This window comes from Leguminivora glycinivorella, unplaced genomic scaffold (genome assembly GCF_023078275.1).
Source record: "Leguminivora glycinivorella isolate SPB_JAAS2020 unplaced genomic scaffold, LegGlyc_1.1 Scaffold3, whole genome shotgun sequence".
Taxonomy (NCBI): Eukaryota; Metazoa; Arthropoda; class Insecta; order Lepidoptera; family Tortricidae; genus Leguminivora; species Leguminivora glycinivorella.
The window spans coordinates 2,110,305-2,132,863 of record NW_025952828.1 but is presented as its reverse complement, the minus strand read 5'-3'; the positions used below and the strand labels follow the sequence as shown (position 1 = coordinate 2,132,863).

General features: G+C 39.4%; 2 protein-coding genes across 2 annotated transcripts; one reads left to right on the top strand and one right to left on the bottom strand.

Moving 5' to 3' along the window:
- Positions 1–351: 351 nt before the first annotated feature.
- Positions 352–14,776, bottom strand: LOC125242028 (zinc finger protein Xfin-like). Its single transcript, XM_048150732.1, has 8 exons — positions 14,126–14,776; positions 13,197–13,478; positions 7,197–7,241; positions 6,625–6,801; positions 4,798–4,958; positions 2,825–3,000; positions 1,881–2,033; positions 352–1,461 (listed from the first exon to the last, which is right to left on the bottom strand). The coding sequence occupies exons 1-8, from the start codon at positions 14,297–14,299 to the stop codon at positions 1,280–1,282; spliced, it is 1,350 nt and encodes a 449-aa protein (XP_048006689.1). The 5' UTR covers positions 14,300–14,776; the 3' UTR covers positions 352–1,279.
- A 3,878-nt stretch (positions 14,777–18,654) lies between these two features.
- On the top strand, positions 18,655–22,215 carry LOC125242005 (heat shock 70 kDa protein cognate 4-like). Its single transcript, XM_048150702.1, has 3 exons — positions 18,655–18,809; positions 19,305–19,509; positions 20,405–22,215. Exons 2-3 carry the CDS (start codon positions 19,305–19,307, stop codon positions 22,153–22,155), a joined length of 1,956 nt encoding a protein of 651 aa, XP_048006659.1. The 5' UTR covers positions 18,655–18,809; the 3' UTR covers positions 22,156–22,215.
- Positions 22,216–22,559: the final 344 nt, after the last annotated feature.

The window sequence follows — 22,559 nt, the reverse complement described above, 5'->3', positions numbered from 1 at the left end:
TTCTAAGTCTTTATACCATCGGGTTTCTCACAAAATAATTATTCCCACTACGTATTTCTATCTTCAGTGGGCGTGTAATAAATTTCTACACCATCGGGTTTCTTAAACCTACCTGTCACAACACATTCGTTACTACTCTAGCTATGTATTCTCTTGGGTACTCGCGTCCTCGTAGTACTACATGTATTTTAGTCTTCAATGAGTGCGTTTATAATACCGTCGTCGTCGGGTTTCCTAATAGTCCTAATACACAAACCTGTCACAATTGTACTACTCTGGTTATGTATTCTCTTCATTAGTCGCGTCCTCATTGTCTACGCACTCGGGTTCGCCGGGTTATTACATGTATTTTAGTCTTCAATGAGCGCGTTTACAGTTTCTATACCGTCGTCGTCGGGTTTCCCAATAGTCCTAATACACAAACCTGTCACAATTGTACTACTCTGGTTATGTATTCTCTTCGTTAGTCGCGTCCTCGTTGTCTACGCACTCGGGTTGGTCGGGCTCGGCCACGCGCGCGTTCTGTTTCTATACCGTCGGGTTTCTTACAAAATAATTATTTCCACTATGTATTTTCCATCTTCAGTGGGCGTGTAATAAATTTCTACACCATCGGGTTTCTTAAACCTACCTGTCACAACATATCCGTTACTACTCTACCTGCGTATTCTCTTCGTTAGTCGCGTCCTCATTGTCTACGCACTCGGGTTGGTCGGGTTACGTTACTACATGTATTTTAGTCTTCAATGAGCGCGTTTACACTTTACAGTTTCTATACCGTCGTCGTCGGGTTTCCTAATAGTCCTAATAAACAAACCTGTCACAATTGTACTACTCTGGTTATGTATTCTCTTCGTTAGTCGCGTCCTCGTTGTGTACGCAGTCGGGTTGGTCGGGCGCGGCCAGGTGCGCGTGGCGCGCTCTGTGTTGACGGAGCACGGAACTCTACCCGTCAAGTATTTCCCCTTTTCATTTCCACAGAGTTCTAAGTTTCTACACCGTCGGGTTTCTTAACAACTCTTCCTACCTGTCACAACACATTCGTTACTACTCTAGCTACGTATTATCTTCGTTCGTCGCGTCCTCGTCTACGCACTCGGGTTGGCCGGGCTCGGCCACGTGCGCGTGTAGTGGTGGCGCAGCACAGAATTGTTGTCGGCAAGTATTTTCACTTTTCATCTCCACTGAGTTCTGTTTCTATACCGTCGGGTTTCTTCCGTCGTCGTCGGGTTTCCTAATAGTCCTAATACACAAACCTGTCTCAATTGTACTACTCTGGCTACGTATTCTCTTCGTTCGTCGCGTCCTCGTTGTCTACGCACTCGGGTTGGCCGGGCTCGGCCAGGTGCGCGTGGCGCGCGCGGTGGTGGCGGAGCACGGAGCTCTTGTCGGCGAACTGGCGCCGGCACGCGCCGCACACGTACACGCGGCCTGAGTGGGTCATCATGTGACGGGATAGACCTGGAAATATATATATAAATTATTTCTTCAAATAAGTTACACAGTATAACAGTAAGTGTAAGTATAACAGTAGGTGTTTTATCATGTTGAGGTATTTTATCAAGTGATAACCTAACCACAAAATTAAAATTTTGACAAAACCCCCGACCGCGACATAGTGCACCGATTTTCATGAAACATGGCTAAGAACACTCTCGACTAATTCAGCTTTCAAACATAAAAATCTGATTCGGTTCATTCGTTCGGGAGCTACGATGCCACAGATAGACACACACACAAAAAGACAGACAGACACGTCAAACTTATAACACCCCGTCGTTTTTGCGTCGGAGGTTAAAAAAAATAGCGATTCGTGTAACGTAATTGTGCCATTTTCAACTCAATGCTTATTCACTTTTGATAGTTTTGATTGTTATTACCTGAAGAGTATAGAAATAACTTGGGACAGTGGGGACAGCTGTGCAGCGCTAGCGCCCTCTCGTGTGGCGGGAGGTGCGAGCGCTCGTGTAGATGTAAAGCGTTGCGCTGTGTGAAGCTCTTGTTGCAAGTCGAGCACTTGTGTGGACGCACCGCTGTGGATAAAAAAAATACCTCAATATAATATATAAGTAGCTTATACTAAACAATTTTGAACAGCCTGTGTGGTGACGGGTTAAGAATTTCATCACCCCGTTTCTTCCCGTGGGTGTCGTAGAAGGCGACTGGGATATGGGATAAATTGTGGCGTAGGCGAGAGGCTGGCAACCTGTCACTGCAATGTCACAGTTTCGTTTTCTTTCAACCCCTTATTTGCCAAGAGTGGCACTGAAGCTTTAGTAGTTTCATGTGTTCTGCCTACCCCTTTATGGGATACAGGCGTGATTGTATGTATGTAAACAATTTTTCCCCTTAGTAGTGTAGTAAGTAATTTGACCTTGAATAAAGTCAACTGCTTTAAAATTGATAAAAGTAGGTGACTCTAGCAATAAAGATGATTTACCACCTCTGGAACAGTAGTTCAACAGGTGCAAAAATGCGTTTATCACCGCATTTTTTTGCGTTGTAAGTAGTTTCCTCGCTATAGTGAAGGGAAAATATTTGTGTTACACTCGGGTGCAAATGTATTTTACTTCTCGTGTGTTAAAAAACTCGCAAGTTCAGGATTCTATTTTCGAACCAACTATAGAATCCTTTCCCTTGCTCGTTTTTCAATTCCACACTCGGCGTTAAAATACAACTTTGCCCCCGTGTATAACAAATAACTATTATTAGTAATTAAAACAGAAATTTTGAAGGGTCGGGTGAAGTCAGATTCAGTAGTGTAACATCCCTTGTCTCTAGTGTGTCACTAGTGTGTCACTAGTGTGTCCCTAGTATGTCCTACCTTCATGGACCAGCATGTGACGGTGCATGACCTCCTTCTGCGCGAAGCAGCGGCGGCAGCGCGGACAGGCGAAGGGCCGCTCGCCCGAGTGCGTGCGCGCGTGGCGGAGCAGCGCCGAGCGGGACGCCAGCACGCGCCCGCAGGTCCCACACCCCATCGCGCCGATATTCGTGTGGCTAAGGGAGAAAACGTATTTAGCCACTCAGTTGCTATTGGCACTAGTCATCGTCATCAGGTGCACGAGAGCACATATTTACTGCCGTGAATAGTGAATGATTAGTATTTAACTCCCGACGCAAAAACGACGGGGTGTTATAAGTTTGACGTGTCTGCCTGTCTGTCTGTTTGTCTGTGTGTCTGTCTGTGGCATCGTAGCTCCCGGACGGATGAACCGATTTGGATATAGTTTTTTTTGTCTGAAAGCTGAGTAAGTCGGGAGTGTTCTTAGCTATGTTTCATGAAAATCGGTCTACTATGTCGCGGACGGGGGTTTATTCAAAATTTTAATTTTGTGGTTAGGTTATTTTAATCCTTTTTTTTTTAATGCCAAAGCCACGAAGTACGTGCCAGGAAAATAAATATGTGCAGAACTATTTTGAACACCTGACCGAGGGCCGCCAGTGTGAACCGGGCTAACGGATATTAAACTTTAAGAAAATGCAGTTAAGGTTAACTACAGCATGGTAATAATGGCAAAATCGTAGTAGGTATTTTTTAAATCTAGTTATAGATATGTGTAAGAAAATAGGACGACACAATGATGCTGCCATTTCTAAATTTCTATTCTTTATGACTTGACATATACATGGTGTTAATTTTATTATATCGTCACTACTTTGAAAAATCTCGTATCTCACGCTGTTCCTCAAAGTTAAAACGCAGTAAGTCTATATGCATTCCATACATACTTACTACAATTTTCTTTTCATTGACAGACGAAGATACAAGTTTTTTTTTAAAGTAGTGACGATATGCAATCATTTATGGGACAGATTATCTCTCGCAGTGCAGCGTCCGTCGCAAGTATCACCGCACCCTTACGGGAGTGCGACCACACACAGCCATCGTAGCAGCAATGCTTGAGTGGCCTTTCACACCCAGTTACCCAAGCAGGCGGGTTCTGAGGTGTCCAACACAACCATTCGTGCGTTCCGGACATCGCACGAGGCGGGCGAGAACGACCACTCCCGAACATTTACGAATATAGCATAGAGACGCCGCGGACGATGTCCAGCTGAACGGGTGGAACGATCAAGGCCGACAATAACTTAAAAAAAAAAAAAAATTGGGGACACCTTACACAGATCAACTTAGCCCCAAACTAAGCAAAGCTTGTACTATGGGTGCTAAGCGACGATATACGTGATTGTGTTTAGTAAAGCGTCCCACTGTATCGGTTACCATTAAGGCGAGATTTACTTGTATCTTTATATGAATAAACTGACAATGCGGCTTTATAGCAATCGACAAAGTGGGACGTTTTCTCGTGCACACTCACATACATACTTAAATACATAAATACATACTTATATACGACCGGTCTGGCTCAGTCGGTAGTGACCCTGCCTGCTGAGCCGCGGTCCCAGGTTCGAATCCCGGTAAGAGCATTTATTTGTGTGATGAGCACAGATATTTGTTCCTGGGTCATGGATGTTTTCTATGTATATAAGTATGTATTTATCTATTTAAGTATGTATATCGTCGCTTAGCACCCATACTACCCATAGTACAAGCTTTGCTTAGTTTGGGGCTAAGTTGATCTGTGTAAGGTGTCCCCCCATATTTATTTATTTATTTATATAAGTACATAGAAAAACATCCATGACTCTGGAACAAATATCTGTGCTCATCACACAAATAAATGCCCTTACCGGGATTCGAACCCAGGACCGCGGCCCGCGGTTTAGCAGGCAGGGTCACTACCACTACCGACTGAGCCAGACCAGTCGACAAATAAAAACAAGAAAACTTACACCTTTCCAGTCTTTCTCTTCGCTTCAACAATGCTAGGTGTGGGTTCGATGAGCTTGGCCTGCCGCTGGAAAACTGTCTTCACTGCCGGAGGCTCAGGGTCAGGAGCTTCAGATACTTCTATTAGATAATCCTGTTTTGAATCTGTGTCCAACTCATCTTCCTAAATAAATAAATGCACAGTTAAAAGACACATAATAATAGAAATAGTATCCAAATAGGTATGTAGATTCTCATGGTGACAGTAAAAAAAAAATACAAATTACGTTAGATAAGTTTTTATCTTTTAGTTTAATGATAATGTATGTGGACGATAGGCTAACAAACTGTGCAGTGCCACGTGCAATGACCAACGAGTCAATATGACTCATAAGTATTCAAATATATGTTTGTAATTATGACATGACACAAATTATAATATCATCATTACAAAACATATATTTGAATACTTAATCCATACTAATATTATAAATAGGAAAGTGTGTGTCTATTTGTTTGGCCGTGAAACGGCAAAACGGAGAGACGAATTGACGTGATTTTTTAAGTAGAGATAGTTAAAGGTATGGAGAGTGAGATAGGCTACTTTTTGTCTCTTTCTTACCCCCCACTTCCCTAAAATGGGGGTTGGAAGTTTGTACTGTACGGAGCATTCCGCAACTTTCGAATTACACCGTGTCCAATAAGTTTGAATACAGCACAAATAGCCAATAAAACAAAATGAACAAATAGTTACTACATTATTATTATATTTTATGAATGGCACTCTTATTTACTACATTCACAACAAATGTTTTGGAATAACTCCCGCATTAACTTGTTTACCAGCCTCAAACGCTTCTCAAACGGATCACACGCGGCACGCATCGTTTTCTTCACATTTCATCCCAAATACTCTCGATAACCTTTTTGAAATGATCTAGGTTTATGATTTTATAAAAATTTAGTCTTCAAAGCATGTATGACCATACAAAATAGTCTAATACGCCTAAACCTGGAGGCCTGGGTGGCCACTCATGTTTCGGATAAAAAAACTGCCTAATTAGTCTGAAACTACGCTAGAATACCATTTGCCGAATGTGCTGGAGGTGCGTCTTGTTGGGACACATGATACTCATTCCCAAGCATCCTTTTTAACTTTAAGGCATTTTTTTCTCCAAAACCTTGGTTTTAAAGAAAAAAAAACGTTGATTTTAACGCTTTTATCTGTAAGTACTGAAGGTAGTTTACCTCGGTTACATACTGCATCCCACACCTGGGCCGATGGTGAGCTCTGGAACCTAGGCACATTTTTCTAGCTGCCCGGAACGTTATCTATCCTCGGTACCCATAATAGTTTATTTTGGACACGTGGCGTCTGTTTTATCACATACAGATTCTCCTTATAAAAAATAACTCGTCACCTGCGTGCCGAGCAAGTATTTTGTTGGCACTTTACCTCTTTGTTTTTCTTAGACACTTCGGAAATTTCATGTACTTTGTGCTTGTATTTTATTAAGAGGAATATACTCTTTAGTTTAAATAAGAATTTGATGGCCTGTGATCCCTATATCTTTAGAACTGAGGTAAAATGTGAGTATTCGGACTTATTGGACACGGTGTACACGCGAGCGAAGCCGCGGGCAAAAGCTAGTATATTATAATATTTGAATACTTGTAAACAATGATGTTTCCATGATATAAAAGTCTAATTTCACGAATTTTCGATTAACTCCTTGGTATAAGGAACTCAAAAGATTTTAACCACACATTTCGGATGTTTAGTAAAATTCTGGTCATTGTGTGTTGCATACTCTTATTGGTGTGATGTGTACTAGACTTAGGCACTATACCTCTTCAACTAGTTCCATCCTGACTACCGTTCCATCTTCCGCCTCTAGCTGCAACCTGGAGACATCAGACCTGAGCACGGTGAGCTGATCATCCCGCTCAGACAGGATGCCTAGCTTCATGAGCACTGATTTTATTAGTGTGTTCAGCTCATTTGGTTGCATCACGTGTTGTTCTTCCTGAAAGAATGCAATGCAAATAGACAATAGGCTAGTTTCCTACAATCAAAATAAAATATTTTATGCAATACACGAAATAAAGCACCAAATAATTAAAATAAATTTGGGCAGTCATTATTATTAAACATAATTTCTATTTAATAAGTCAAAGTAAATGAATTGACCGTGACGTCACTCCTCATGATTTCATATTAATTCTATACTAGAAAATCGTTTTGACAGTTCTTAAAAAGAAGCTAATTTGACTAGTACGAAACTAGCCTATTATAGTAACTGTGAAATTAAGAGGAGTATTATCCTTTTTTACTCTAAAGTAATGATGAACTATTCAGAGTAAGGTTTGTCCGACACAAACAGTTTCTCCCCATGATAAAAGCAAAAGTAAACAAACGTACCTGAGGAACTTCTGTATTTTCTTGAACAGCATCTTCTGGTTGCACCTAAAATTTTTAATAAAGATTTCAATTTACACAATTTTTGAAGCTGTGAATAACTATACGTATTAAGGGTGCTTTCAAAAAAAACGTCAAAAGAATGTAAAATTGATAGTTATAGTCGGAGAAATACTAAACTTTCCGTTATCCAATAGATTTATTTAGTTCAAGTTTAAGTTAGAGCATCTTATTATCTTGATTTTTATAAAAAGTTATTATTAGTTAGTTTATTTTTTTTTTTTTTTTTTTTTTTTAGTCTTATAAGACTGGATTTTTGAAAACTAACTCACTAAATTAATTATGAATTTTTCTCTAATGCATGTTTAGAAAAACTCACATATAGAGCTGAACTAGTCGATTTTATTTGTAAAATTTGGACAATTTTGAATACTAAAACAGGTAAATTTATGATTCGTATATCCTGTACTACAATCTTCTCAGACTACATTTTTATTATAAGGTTTTGAAAAAGAGTAAACGAGGCCAAGACGAATTAAATTTTTTTCAGAAATTACCTAAAATTAAGTGATAATTTCTTTGAAAATCTACATCACATCAAAGTAATTTTTGTACTTAATTAATCTCCAACGTTTACTTCAATTGCTGTTATGCCTTAGTGATTATAAATTGCTATTATTTATTTTTGGCAATTTTTTGAAAACGAGCCTTCGTCGGTACAATTATTACGACTTTTAGACATTTTCTCATATTTTGATAGACCAAGTAGAAAAAGTCCTATAATGTGATATATATTTGTAAACTACTCGCAAAGCCCTTTAATTTGATACCACACACGGTATGATCAAGCGCTCGGTTGCGATTTCACTGTTTTTCACACGAAAGCCCTCTTAACTACTACCCTCTTAAAGATGCTTACGAACATAGAGGAATAACTAAGGGAAGAGTTGTAACACAGTAAATGCAAGTGCACAGTGACATCAGTAAATGCAAGTTATTTGTAGTGAAACCATGCCACCCTAAATCGGTGTCCTGCCGTTTCGCCAAAAAACGTTTCGTCAAATTTCATTTCCCAATAATCATATCGCAATAGTTTCATTTCCCAAAGTATTGTTTGGCAAAGGTATGTTTCGCAATGAATTTGTTTGGTCAAATTATCATTTGGCACAAATTCACTTAGTCAAATTTTATTTAGACAAAAATTTATTTCGCAAACGTTTTTAATGGCAAAACTTATATCCCAAAAACATGTTTTGTCAAAATTTCACATCGCAAATTTAGAGAATATTTAGGCATTTGCATTTTCATTTCTGCGGGGTGCATTTAAGGTGGCTCGCTTTCCATACAAAAAACATCTACCATTTATTTAGTCACCGCACACTACAACTAAATAAAAATATGCGCATACATCTACTATACATTATCCGTCGTCGCGGTAGTGAATGAAATACATTGTTTCATACAGAAATCATGGACAAATCCTTGTGAATTTTTTATTAATTTTACGTAAATGTGCGTGCCAAATTTTGTGTACAGACACAGAGCCGTCATATTTCGCGCATTTTTAGTTGACATTGTCATCAGTGACATTTGGCTCTTGACAGTAATTATTTAAAGATATTGGTTTAGTTAACTCAAGCAGACTCAGAAATAATGACGCATTTTGTCAACAAAGATACATATCGTGTATTTCGACACTGCTAATGTAAATCGAAATGGCGTCTCGGTCAAACGACCGACTATGATGCAGAAGATCGTGGGTTCGAGTCCGAAGTTTTTTTTAATCATTTGAACTTTTATGGATTTATTAAGTATTTTTTATTTTTTTAATGGAATATTTGACTATTACTATATTGCTTTCATACAAAAATACAATACAATCCTTTATTATGCCTTTGTTGATAAAATAAAATATTACACGTCTGGTATAATACATTATACCTGATTATACATAGGTCATAGTGTGGGCATAGTATTAGTAAAGTATTGCATTTACTGAGCTGGTTGACCTATGTTATTGTTGTGTGAATGTTTTTCTTCAACAACTAAATGGTTATATACAAGAATATGGGTAGCTTTTGCACATTGTAATTTTTCCTCAGTCACCCGTTGACCACGAACGCTGTAAAGTGTTTGAAACATCGGGATGAATTTTAAACTCATTATACGCGATTTAATCCGTTTTCATAGTTTTTATTTCATGAGTAACTATCGCGGTAACTGAAGACAATATTAACTAAATGGTTACAAATAATAATTATCATCAATATAATCTGGTCCAGGCAGGCAATTATGGTCGCGCGATAAATGATAAAACATCTGGCCGTCCCTATAATCGCACTTACTAATAGTGCGACAGGGACGGCCTGATATTTTATCGTCTATCGCGCGACCATGCTACCCGTGCTGTACTAGCTTTTGCCCGCGGCTTCGCTTGCGTTAGAAAGAGACAAAAGTAGCATATGTCACTCTCCATCCCTTCAACTATCTCCACTTAAAAAACATGTCAATCCGTCGCTCCGTTTGGCCGTGAAAGACGGACAAACAAACAAACACACATTATCTTTGGTGAAATAACGAATTCTTCCACTTCAGATTATAGAGTAACCAGCTTTTCCCATTTATAATAAACTAGCTTTTGACCGCGGCTTCGCTCACGTAAGAAAGAGACAAAAAGTAGCCTATGTCACTCTCCATCCCTTCAACTAAATCCCCTTAAATAATCACGTCAATTCGTCGCTCCGGTTTTGCCGTGAAAGACGGACAAACAAACAGACACACACCCTTTCCCATTTGTAATATTAGTATATTTAGTATGGATTTGACATTATTATTTATATTTAAATAATTATATATGTATAGCCCAATTTCGTCGGGAACAGCGTGTTATGTAATGGCGTCGTTGGTGTACAGTCGTCTGTCACGCCGTGAAGGTGCGTTCGATTCCCAGGATTCTATAAACTTTTTGTATTTTTTTGGATATAAATTTCGTATTTTTTATTGACCGAGCAAGAATGGAGAGCCGAAGGTATCAATTTTATCTTAGAGAACCTATTGATATTTTTATTGTCATTTTGATTTTCTATTTATTAAGTTGAGATATAAAACACAACTTTTAATACCCTCGCTAAATATAATATTTTATCGAAATTACTCCTTAGATAAAAAAAGTCCACTTAAGTTTTTAAAGCATTACGTTACTCAGTTAACTATTGCATTTTCATTTACTAATTTAAGATTTCAAAAGCGATTTGAATACCCTTGCTCCATCGAAAATAAACAATTAGAAAAAAAAATCATTCGAATCGTAGTTTAGAAACTAAAATTTATCTATATTTTTTTGGAATTTTTTAAAATATCAGATTAGGATAATTATGTTAGAAATTCTGAGTTCGACGAACCCAAAAATTATTACCATGTAAGAGAATAGGTTTTTAATCTTTTTTGTGGAAAACGCTCAGTAACTACTGTACGAGTACATATACATTTATGTATAATAATAAAACAAAAAATAGTGTCTCATAGTGTTGTGTTCCTGCCGGTGAGTAAGGCTGCCAGAGCTCAACGAGGGTGTGGGGTGCTGACGACGGGAGGACTTACGGAACTAATTTGTTCCGTCTATTGTCCTTTGAGTCGTCGGCAACCCAAACCCTCCTTTGAACTTGTACACTCCTTTTTGCTGTGCACACGCAGGAAAGGGGAGTGTACAAGTTTCTAATGGGGCGGCAACGCGCATGCGACACTCTTTGAGTTGCAGGCGTCCATAGGTTACGGTGACCGCTTTCCATCAGGCGGACCGTATGCTTGTTTGCCACCGACGTAGTATTAAAAAAAAAAAGAGAAAAAGTCCTGGATTCGAACCCAGTACTTCCATGCAAATCATGCAATGGCACGTATTTACCGCAAGGCTATTTAAACAAGCTGTCGCCGCGTGAAATTATCGACTAGAAGGGATACAAAAACACTGTTTGTATGTGTGAGTGGTACTTAAAAATACTGTAAAATAGTAAATTTATTTACATTGATGGGATTAACGTTACAATGAGAAGTTGAATGTTTGTTGTAATACGTCAATTTTAATATTAAATGTTCGCGAAGCATAATTGAAAGTATATAAATGCCTGTACGACTCCACAAAAAAAAATAAGACTGGTAATTTGCAGATTAACGCCATCTAACGCAGCCTGAGCTTCGGGTAACCTAAGCGAGCCACCTTAATTTACCGAATATTTTTTTGCATTTAACTTAAAATCTGTCAAATGATAATTTCAGTTTTATTCCCAAGTGCTTCAGTTCGACAAGAAAAGTTTTCTCAACTTTATTTTTGTCAAATTTATTACGGGACAAAAATATTTTGTCAGCTATTTTTTTGTCAAAAAATGTTTCTACAAATTACACCATGCAAAACCACGTTTGACAATAAATATTACAAGGCATAAATGTAATGTAATAATTTTATTAGTACTGTAACAGAAAACTCGTGTGTGACAGAGTCAGTTTAGGAGCGTGTTAGGTTGACAGTGAGCAAAACGGAAATGACTTTTTAAAGTAATTAAAAATTAATGGTATTGAAACCATCAGGTTTCGTTTAATAAAATGTATCCGAACATGTAAGTGAAAATGTCATCCTTGACATTTTCAGCAGGAGAAAAAAAATACGACATACACATCATTTCACGCAAATCTTGGACACAAAGTATAAAATCAACAAACAAATTTCTAGTGCACCATTTAATTACATTATTGGGAAATGGAAATTTTGCCTAACAATACCTTTGACTAAATAATATTTGGTGAAATGAAATTTGACCAAGTAAATATTTTGGGAAACAAATACTTGCCAAAAAAAGTTTTGCTAAATGTCAATTTGCGATAAGTTGTTTTGCCAAACGTTTATTTGGGAAATGATAATTTGAGAATAATAGTTTGGGATGTGAAACTTTGGGAAACGTTTTTTGGCGAATCGTCAGTAAACCCCCTAAATCGAACTGGCGTCGTTCGGTACAGCAGGAGCTCAGGGTGCCCAAGACCGGAGTAAATGGAGAAATATGATTCGAGCCCTACACCCCAGCAGAGGGTAACAGGACGTAAACAAGAGAAGAAGAGGATTTGTAGTGACATCTATCGTCAATCACGCATCAAATAGCGTAAATTATCAATACCACTACTCGACACTAGGTGCCAACAGTATTGCGTCTGCCAAAAATGTAATATTAAAACATAACAGTTTACAACTTATATTACAAGCAGAAGGAATTGAAAATAGAGTACTGATTAATACTATATAATATTTAGCTAAAAATTGTTGAGCATTAGACTTTTTGTTTGTTACGACATCTGTTGACAAGTAGCAGTACCATAAATTATAACAAGATCATACCATCCCATACATTAAAATGCGACCGCCTACGAACGCGCTTACACTCCACCACACATAGATGGCGCCACAAAAAATGCCTTGTTGCCACCAATTATTTGTAGATTGGCATTAAGTGTCAATTCCGAGCCGTAAATCTATGTCAAAAGTGACACTTAACGCCATCTACAACTATAATCGAAAGCTACAAGACATTTTTTTTGTGGCGCCATCTATGTGTGGTGGAGTGTAAGCGCGGTCTTAGGCGGTCGCATTTTAATGTATGGGATGATATAATCTTGTTATATTTAATTTATGGCAGTACTGACAATTTACACTAGTTGACATGTGATTGATGCGTGGATTACGCTAGATGTCACTACAAATATCTTGCATTTACTGATGTATGGAGTTACAACTCTTCCCTTACTTATTCGTCTATGCTTATGAAGGAGGAATAAAGTGATTTTTTGTTGAAACTAGTGTAAAATAAATATTTAAATAATAAGATAGTGACATGACTTTGCTAACTATAAATCATGAGACACTGTGTGACATAGGCTCATCAGCTGAATAGCTGCTCACCTATAATTGAATAATAATAAAATTGTCACTTGTGAAAAAAAAATGTATTTCAGAAAACTCACATCAGTTATCACAAACTCTGGTTTCACCATCTCATCAGACCCATCCTCAACCTCCAACCCGAACTCATTGATGTTCATATTCTCGTCCTGATTGATCATCTCCTTTAATATCTCTTCGTTGTCTGTAATAGATTCAATCGGTTGCCGGTTCCGAGACGCTTGGAGATGTGACTTCAGTCTGTGATAGGACAGCTCACATTTCTTACGGAAAGCGTAATAGTGTTCCAGATCTTTGTAGCAAGTTACGCAGACCAGGTTTGGGAGGTCGTCATCGCGTTTTACCTAAAAATTTGAATAAGAAATGTTTTTTATTAAAAAAAAAAAAATCTTGTCTTATTCCTATAATAAATAAATAAATGATTGAGCCTATATGTCAGACTGCTTGGCACAGGCACAGTATAATAAAGAGTACTATCGTACAGTATGGCCACTTCCGCTCCCCGCTAAAAGTGCCCCCACCCGCTCTCGGTTACCTCACGGTTACTGCCTGTCAAAAACGCGAACAGTTGACCTGTCATATTTCACTCATACAAGCATAGTGCGCGTTCACCTACACGAGCTTAGGCTGTGTGCGTAGGAACGCGCCTCTTTCATATATTTGATCGCCAGTGTCCGAGATGTGGCACAGGCCTCCTCTCATGCACGAGAGGGATGGATGGATTTAATATAATAAATAAATAAATATTGGGGGACACCTTACACAGATCAACCTAGCCCTACACTAAGCATAGCTTGTACTATGGGTGCTAGGCGACGATATACTTACTTATATAGATAGAAAACATCCATGCAATATTGCAATATTTTACTATCTCTTCTGCTAACTTTGCTAACTAATATAAAATATAGTTTTCATCACAGAAATAGATTTTACAGGATAGCTTTAGAATGTTGGCAGCCAAAAATAAATAAAATACTATGTTGCTCACATCCAAACCAACACAGATCATGATCCTCATAGCCAGTGTGGAGCAGATGTTACCAGGGTCTTCAGTGAATATGGGCACGGCCGACTCCGCGGCGCCCAGGCACAGCCGGCAGAGCCCCATCACGCCCTCGATATACCGGCACTCCAGCGGCTTCCGTTTGTATGTGCGAATCATTTTGTCACAAAATACAACAAATAAAAAATAGGAGTAACACTCTTCTACAAGCAGTCATCACGAAGAAAAACCGCAACGCTATAGAATTCTACAACGCCTGAAGAAGATTACGAGGTTTAATTCATATGCTTAAACAAAATATGGGATTAAAAACGGGAAATTATCATAAATCATGATAAATCCAATGTTTTGTTTCATTGACAACTTTGACATTTTGGCCCGACCCCAACCCCAATGTCTGTTTGGAACATTCAAATATTTCCATGAAAATAGTAATTATTACAAAAAATTCACATCAAAAATTATCAACTAAATTTTTTTTTGGAAAAAAACTGGGTGAATTGTGTAGCAGTAAATCAGTATCATTACTTAATTCAGAACCTGATCACGTTTGAACAAGATTTAAATAATGTTTATGGTGTTATTGGTTTAAAAGAAGAAATCTGAACGCACACTATATTTTTTTATAATTGTGTTATGAGGCCATGGAAATAATCATTATCATACTATATAAATATGAAAAGATTTATGTATAATTTTTAGTATCTTGTAAGATATTAATATTAATTTTATAATTTTAATTTTATGTAGATGTTTTGCTAAAATAACATTGTCATTGCATCTTAATAACAAATATTTATGTTTTCTAAACCTGCCAATAGATGTCACTAGTGCTGATCAGAATTAATGTTGCCAGATTTTCATAAATAATTTCCGTAAACTAATCATAATATACGACAGAGCCAGCTGCGTTTTCGTTTTCGTTTCGCGACTTACTCGACGTAGAAATGCCACTGGGCTACGGCGCCTGATAAGGCAGGAATAGGTAGAGTGATCGAGAAATATGGCCTCAAATTGCATACTGAGGTGTTCTCCGTTGGCCCTGTCTGTCTATTGTCTAAAGTCTCCGTCACACATAAGGCGTTTTGATAGCGTAGCGTTAGCGGAGCACAATGATAACGACAAACAATGAAAATGACAAACGCTGGCATTCCGCTCGCAATCCGCGCTGGTTAGTTCCCGCCGGCGTCTGCTGGGCGCAACGCCAGCGTTCGTTCGGCGCACCGCTATCATTGCGCTCCGCTTACGCTCCACTAACGCTCCGCCTACGCTCCCAAAACTCGCATAGGTATGTGGCCGAGCTTTAACGGCAGTAATGCGGTATAGATCCGCGATCATTACGGTTGCCATTTGCCGCATCTACCAGACTACCACATGGTCCACATGTAACCGCCACATGTTTATTTAATTAATTATATCTTAACATACATTACGACAAAGATAATTAATAGTACATTACGATACAAGGGCGTAAAAAAGGAAGTTCGAAACGATTGGCGATAAATTAAATCGACACGAGTTACGAATTTCCTTTTCGCTCGTGTATCGTACGACGTTTTTCAGTACAGATGGCCTGTCGAAGTTTCGACCTGACATATAATGAACCACTTTTCGCACTAGTGCGTAAAAAAAGCAACATTTGTACTGAAAAAACTATTTATATACAGTGAAAATAAATAAACAATTTATATAACATTATTAAAAACCATTCTGTTGACAGTTGACACAGTACCTAAATGACCTGTATCAGGGTTAGCACATGATGACTGCGAGAGTATGTCGCCGCGAGATAGACGACCCGTCCTTATTTGTGATTAATACAGTTAGAAGAAGACGTGTGATCTATCTCGCGGCCATCATGTGCTAGGCCCATAGGTGGATCTATATGTATTTGATTTAAAAAAACACTTAAACTCATCCGATTTCAACGTTTTGGCATTGGATTTTGATCGATTACGTCTACCTATACCTCATCCGTAAAAAAATTGCTGCGTTTGTATTTTTGCCAAGCTTTACTTTGCAAGTTGTTTCTCCAAATTTGATTAAAAATAAATAAATAAATATTATAGGACATTCTTACACAGATTGACTGAGACCCACGGTAAGCTCAAGAAGGCTTGTGTTGTGGGTACTCAGACAACGATATATAAGGACTGTATCGGTGGACAAAACAAACCTCGTCTAAATGTTGACGTGTGCATAATTTTATATTATTATGTTCCGAGAGTATGATCTGAAGGTATTGGTAAGCACTATTTGATATAAGAAGGCCTAATTTTATTTTTATTTTAGAGACTTTATGGTACTTTCATTAAGGTCTAGCAAATAAATTTCGGACAACCCCTATCTGGCTTAATTTGAGAATATTTCAATGACTGTTTGTACGATTTCAACAAACAAAGGTTAATATGCTGCCAAAATATATTCTTTAAGAGTCCTCTTCATGGTTTTTCAATTGGGTACTTGCAGAATAAATGCGGTGAATTTATATAATTAAAAAAAACGCTATTTTGAGCAACGTTCCGGATTGTCGTAAATTTTTGATGCAAGCAGGATGAGAGAAACAGATAAAAAAATTAGCCATAGGCCAAAGTCTAACTGACATTCACGGTGTTTGAACAGTGCCTAAACCAAATCGATATAAACAGTGTATGATAGTTAAATTCGACATCAAAGTCGGAGTTAGAGGAAGCACCATGCCACATTCTCTAAATGGCCGCCATACACAGATCCTGAACTTTATTTCTTAAAAATAACTATGGCTAGACTATGTCCAGATATTCTGCTTTGTGGATCATATGTCGTTGAGGTTCACACAGTACAATTTTTTTCGCAATCGTATCGTTTTTTACGCACTTTGTGAATTTTCTAGTAGCATTTGTCCGGAATCGTAATTGTTACTCGGGAGGATTAAGTCAATACTGTCTAAACCACTTGCTTTACGTCGAGTTTCTAGGACAAAATGTGAACCTTATTATGTGCCTTATTAAGCCTATGTCTTGTTTTAAGAAAAAAATATAATAGCAAATAAATACGGCTACTCAAAGTTGTCCTCATACTTAACGATACAGTCTTTATAATATATAAATACATATATATATATATAGAAAACATCCATGACTCAGGAACAAATATCTGTGCTCATCACACAAATAAATGCCCTTACCGGGATTCGAACCCGGGACCGCGGCGTAGCAGGCAGGTTCACTACCGATTGCGCCAGACCGGTCGTCAAAAAATCGTTTGTTTTTTAATCAAAAACGACTTGTTTGCGTTCAGAACACATATGAGTTCAGAACTGCAAACTACACTCCAATAATTAATATTCCGATCAACCTACGGTACCCACGTATACTATAATTTTTTTGTATTTGTTCACCTAGGCTTTTTAAGTTATATTATAAAAATCGGTTCAAGAAGTACCTACTTGCGTTATTGTTCTTTCGATCTTTACCTTTTTCAGGCTTACCAAGTTTTGCCTAAATTATGGGAAACATTTTTAAAGGGCAACATTTTCCCAGACGCGTACTGTATTCGAAGAAGAGGGAGGCGAATGTTCGTTGTGTCAAAAGGTCGAGAACATTTGTATTACAATAGTGGTGTGAACATACACCAAGCCATCGAATCGATAAATAATAATTATATTGGTCAAATAGTTACTGTCGCTTGATGAAAGCAGCAATTAAAAAAAATAGTATATAAGAATGTATCTTTTAATTTATCATAAAAAATGGTTTTTGCGCTTTTTCTAGTTGCATTTATATCTATAAACTATCTATAAACATTTCATACTGTTAAATTTAACTCTACAACATGTCGCTGTAGGTTAATTAAAATATTTAAATATCAGTATGTTATTATATTTTATGCTAGTAAAGTTTAAATAAAATTGTTGCTACCAACAGTACCAACACTCTCACTAGTTAAGACTATACCTATATAAGTTTATATTATATAGTTGCATGTTTACAGGCCCAGTTACCCTTCGTTTTGGAAGGTCAGATGGCAGTCGCTTTCGTAAAAACTAGTGCTTACGCCAAATCTTGGGATTAGTTGTCAAAGCGGACCCCAGGCTCCCATGAGCCGTGGCAAATGCCGGGATAACGCAAGGAGGATGATGATATAGTTGCATGTTTCTCATGTAAGTGAATTATTGTTATTCATTATGAGAAATAAAAATATCTTTAAACCAGTGTTACATTAAAACAATATTTTTGAAAAGTTGTTTATTTTTTGAACTTACTTCTTTTAATATAAATGTATTTATATCAAAAATACAATCTATCCTTTATAAGTAATCATTAATTATGATCAGTTGTTGTCGATATACGCTATTAAATACTCAAGTATCGACAAGATACTAAAACTAAATCAGGACGAACATCACTAGTTGTGATGCCGCCATGCGGCAAATTTTCTACTGACGTCAAGTTTTAGCCAATCAGAGAGCAGTGCGTCAGGAGGGAGTTAATCCTATTGGTTCATGGAACGGAACATTCCAGAACATGCCAGTGACGTCGAGTGGAGTGGCGCACGCATATAAATTTATTGAGCGTGATCCCCGCCATTTTATTATTTCAAGAAAAGAAACCGTCAATCGCGCACGTTTGCTAAGCTGTTCATCTACTAGTTAAAACTACGACTGAAGTATTAGTTAAATTTATACAAAGTGAGTATTGTTTTATTATTTTGTAACTATTTTATTGTAAAAAATCATAATTTTGTAGTTCCTGGATAATTTATAAAATTCTAATTATTATTAGGAATTCCCTCGTGATTATATCTCCCGATTCTCCGAGTCATAACTTTAACTGATAAGTCCCAATGCAATTTTCCACTGAGTAATATAATTTGTATCTATATTCCTCAGTATTTTTGATCTTTTATCTACTATCCTTTGTCATCCGGCACGCCATCTGCACGTTAACATAGCACGTGGTCTTTGACCTCACGATAACTGGAAAAGTCCTTCAATTGCTAATTATATTTTCGTAAACCGGCTGTGGAAACTAGCAACTGAACAAAGGTGAAGTTTCCACGCAAAGCATTCGAGAACTTTCGATCGATTTTCCGGTCGGCTTATGGCGGCGCGTGGGGGATTTTTTTCTAATTCCATTACCAGTTGTGCTTCATAGATACTTATTTCTATCGTTTTTTTTTCTAGATGGCCAAGGCACCAGCGGTAGGAATCGATTTGGGCACCACGTACTCTTGCGTGGGTGTGTTCCAGCATGGAAAGGTGGAAATCATCGCCAACGACCAGGGCAACAGGACTACGCCCTCGTACGTGGCCTTCACCGACACCGAGCGTCTCATCGGAGATGCCGCCAAGAACCAGGTGGCGATGAACCCCAACAACACTATTTTCGGTAAGTTGGATTTGGGTTAGAATGTTTCCTTATAACTTTCATGTGTCATAACTTCTCGAAAAGTCCCACATTGACTGCAAATGATTCATTTACCGACCGAACTAACCTATCTTGAGCTACCTAAGAATATCATAAAACTGCTATAGCTACAACTAATAAAAACCGGTTCCGTGCCGCTTGTAAAGTAAATCGATACGAACCTAGCCTAGAACACGGTAGAACTAGGTCATGCGGAAATCTAGGACGCAGGTCTAACAAAGGCCACTCACGTTATTCCCGCGTGTTTAGCCGCCGGCCGCCATTTTGGGTTGATAGTGCTATCAATCTAACCTAACCACAAACCAACCTCATACATTATCTTATGTCTTTTTAAATGATTTTAAATCATAATTTACCTATTTAAATGAATATGAGAAAGTACAGCTATTTGTATTCATCAACCCACACAATAAGTACAATGGTTTGTGCCAACCTACCTTTAGGAAGTAGCGTGTAGGTGGATCTCATGGAGAATTAGTAAGCGTAATGAAATTATAAGAAATTTCCAGTATAATTTGGCACTTTGGCTATGACTCATAGTTGAACTGTATCTAGTTTGATGACTAAGTGGAAGATGATGCAATTATTTATAGTTATATTGACAGAATATTTGAGGTCCTTCCTTGTTGGCTTCCTGTTATTTATGTTGCATCAATTTATTATGGTTATAGCATAGCAGTAGCAATGTTACATAAACATTTCTGAATTTATTTTTCCTTTCATGATGATACCCAATATACTAGACTAGAGTCTCTGAACATATTGAATGATAAAAATAATCTGAGGATTTGATAAAACTACTTTTTATGTTATTAAAATTGTGCATAGACTAAATTTTGCACTTTGCTTGTTACAGATGCCAAACGACTCATCGGCCGCAAGTTCGAAGATGCCACAGTACAGTCCGACATGAAGCACTGGCCCTTCGATGTTGTCAGTGATGGTGGCAAGCCAAAGATTCAAGTCAGCTACAAGGGTGAAAACAAGACCTTCTTCCCCGAGGAGGTGAGCTCGATGGTGCTCACCAAGATGAAGGAAACAGCCGAGGCATACCTTGGCAAAACCGTGCAGAATGCAGTAATCACAGTTCCGGCGTACTTCAACGACTCACAAAGACAGGCCACAAAAGATGCGGGTACCATCTCTGGCCTGAATGTACTCCGAATTATCAACGAACCGACTGCTGCTGCGATTGCGTACGGATTAGACAAGAAGGGCGGTGGCGAACGCAACGTCCTTATTTTCGACCTGGGCGGCGGCACCTTCGACGTGTCCATCCTGACCATCGAGGATGGTATCTTCGAAGTGAAGTCCACCGCAGGAGACACTCACTTGGGTGGAGAGGACTTCGACAACCGTATGGTCACCCACTTCGTCCAGGAGTTCAAGAGGAAGTACAAGAAGGACCTCACCACCAACAAGAGGGCGCTCCGTCGTCTGCGCACCGCCTGCGAGCGCGCGAAGCGAACCCTCTCTTCCTCCACCCAAGCTAGCATTGAAATCGACTCTCTCTTCGAGGGTATCGATTTCTACACCTCTATCACCCGCGCTCGCTTCGAGGAGCTGAACGCGGACCTGTTCCGTTCCACCATGGAGCCCGTAGAGAAGTCTCTGCGCGACGCCAAGATGGACAAGGCCCAGATCCACGACATCGTCCTGGTCGGAGGCTCCACCCGTATCCCCAAGGTCCAGAAGCTGCTTCAGGACTTCTTCAACGGCAAGGAGCTCAACAAGTCCATCAACCCCGACGAGGCCGTCGCTTACGGCGCCGCCGTGCAGGCCGCCATCCTCCACGGAGACAAGTCCGAGGAGGTGCAGGACCTGCTGCTGCTCGACGTCACCCCGCTGTCGCTCGGTATCGAGACCGCCGGCGGCGTCATGACCACGCTCATCAAGCGCAACACCACCATCCCCACCAAGCAGACCCAGACCTTCACCACCTACTCTGATAACCAGCCCGGTGTATTGATCCAAGTGTTCGAGGGCGAGCGCGCCATGACCAAGGACAATAACCTGCTCGGCAAGTTCGAGCTCACTGGCATCCCACCCGCGCCGCGTGGCGTGCCCCAGATCGAGGTCACCTTCGACATCGACGCCAACGGCATCCTCAACGTGTCCGCCGTCGAGAAGTCCACCAACAAGGAGAACAAGATCACCATCACCAACGACAAGGGCCGTCTGTCCAAGGAGGAGATCGAGCGCATGGTGAACGAGGCCGAGCGCTACCGCAGCGAGGACGACAAGCAGAAGGAGACCATCCAGGCCAAGAACGCGCTCGAGTCGTACTGCTTCAACATGAAGTCCACCATGGAGGACGAGAAGCTCAAGGAGAAGCTCGCCGACTCGGACAAGCAGACCATCCTCGACAAGTGCAACGACACCATCAAGTGGTTGGACTCGAACCAGCTCGCCGACAAGGAGGAGTACGAGCACAAGCAGAAGGAGCTCGAGGGAGTGTGCAACCCCATCATCACCAAGCTGTACCAGGGCGCCGGCGGCGCGCCCGGGGGCATGCCCGGGGGGATGCCCGGCTTCCCCGGCGCAGCCCCCGGCGCCGGTGGAGCCGCCCCCGGAGGCGCCGGCCCCACCATCGAGGAGGTCGACTAAACATTCCATACGCAATCACCATCCGTTGCTAATTGAAGTCGATTAAAAAATTGAAACATATTTTTTTTGTTTTTATTCCAACAATTTGAGCAGCAATTTGTTCCTCCCTAATCCCCAGTAAACCAAGGTAGTACCTATAATAAGTATCAAGTATTCTCTGTCCTAGTGACAAATTGCTGGTCAAACCTACTATCGAAGTCTATCTTTCACAAGGAAGCGAAATTATATTTCGAGGCTGTATATTCAATCCTGAACGAAGAGGATTTTTAAAATATCCTAGAATGTAGCGAGGAGGATAAGGTCGAGAAGCGAATAGTACACGCGAGGACGTATATTGAATCCCGAACGAAGCGAAGAACTAAAAATGTGAAGCAAAGTGAAGAACTTGCTTACGTCCTAAATTA

Excerpts from the sequence above, each read along its gene's own strand:
- LOC125242028 (XM_048150732.1), bottom strand. The coding sequence starts at position 14,299 with ATGATTCGCACATACAAACGGAAGCCGCTGGAGTGCCGGTATATCGAG. Across the intron at positions 4,959-6,624 it reads GGATGGAACTAGTTGAAGAG|GAAGATGAGTTGGACACAGA; the intron begins GTATAGTGCCTA and ends TTATTTATTTAG. Across the intron at positions 3,001-4,797 it reads AAGAGAAAGACTGGAAAGGT|CCACACGAATATCGGCGCGA; the intron begins GTAAGTTTTCTT and ends TTTCTCCCTTAG.
- LOC125242005 (XM_048150702.1), top strand. The coding sequence starts at position 19,305 with ATGGCCAAGGCACCAGCGGTAGGAATCGATTTGGGCACCACGTACTCT. Across the intron at positions 19,510-20,404 it reads CCCCAACAACACTATTTTCG|ATGCCAAACGACTCATCGGC; the intron begins GTAAGTTGGATT and ends TGCTTGTTACAG.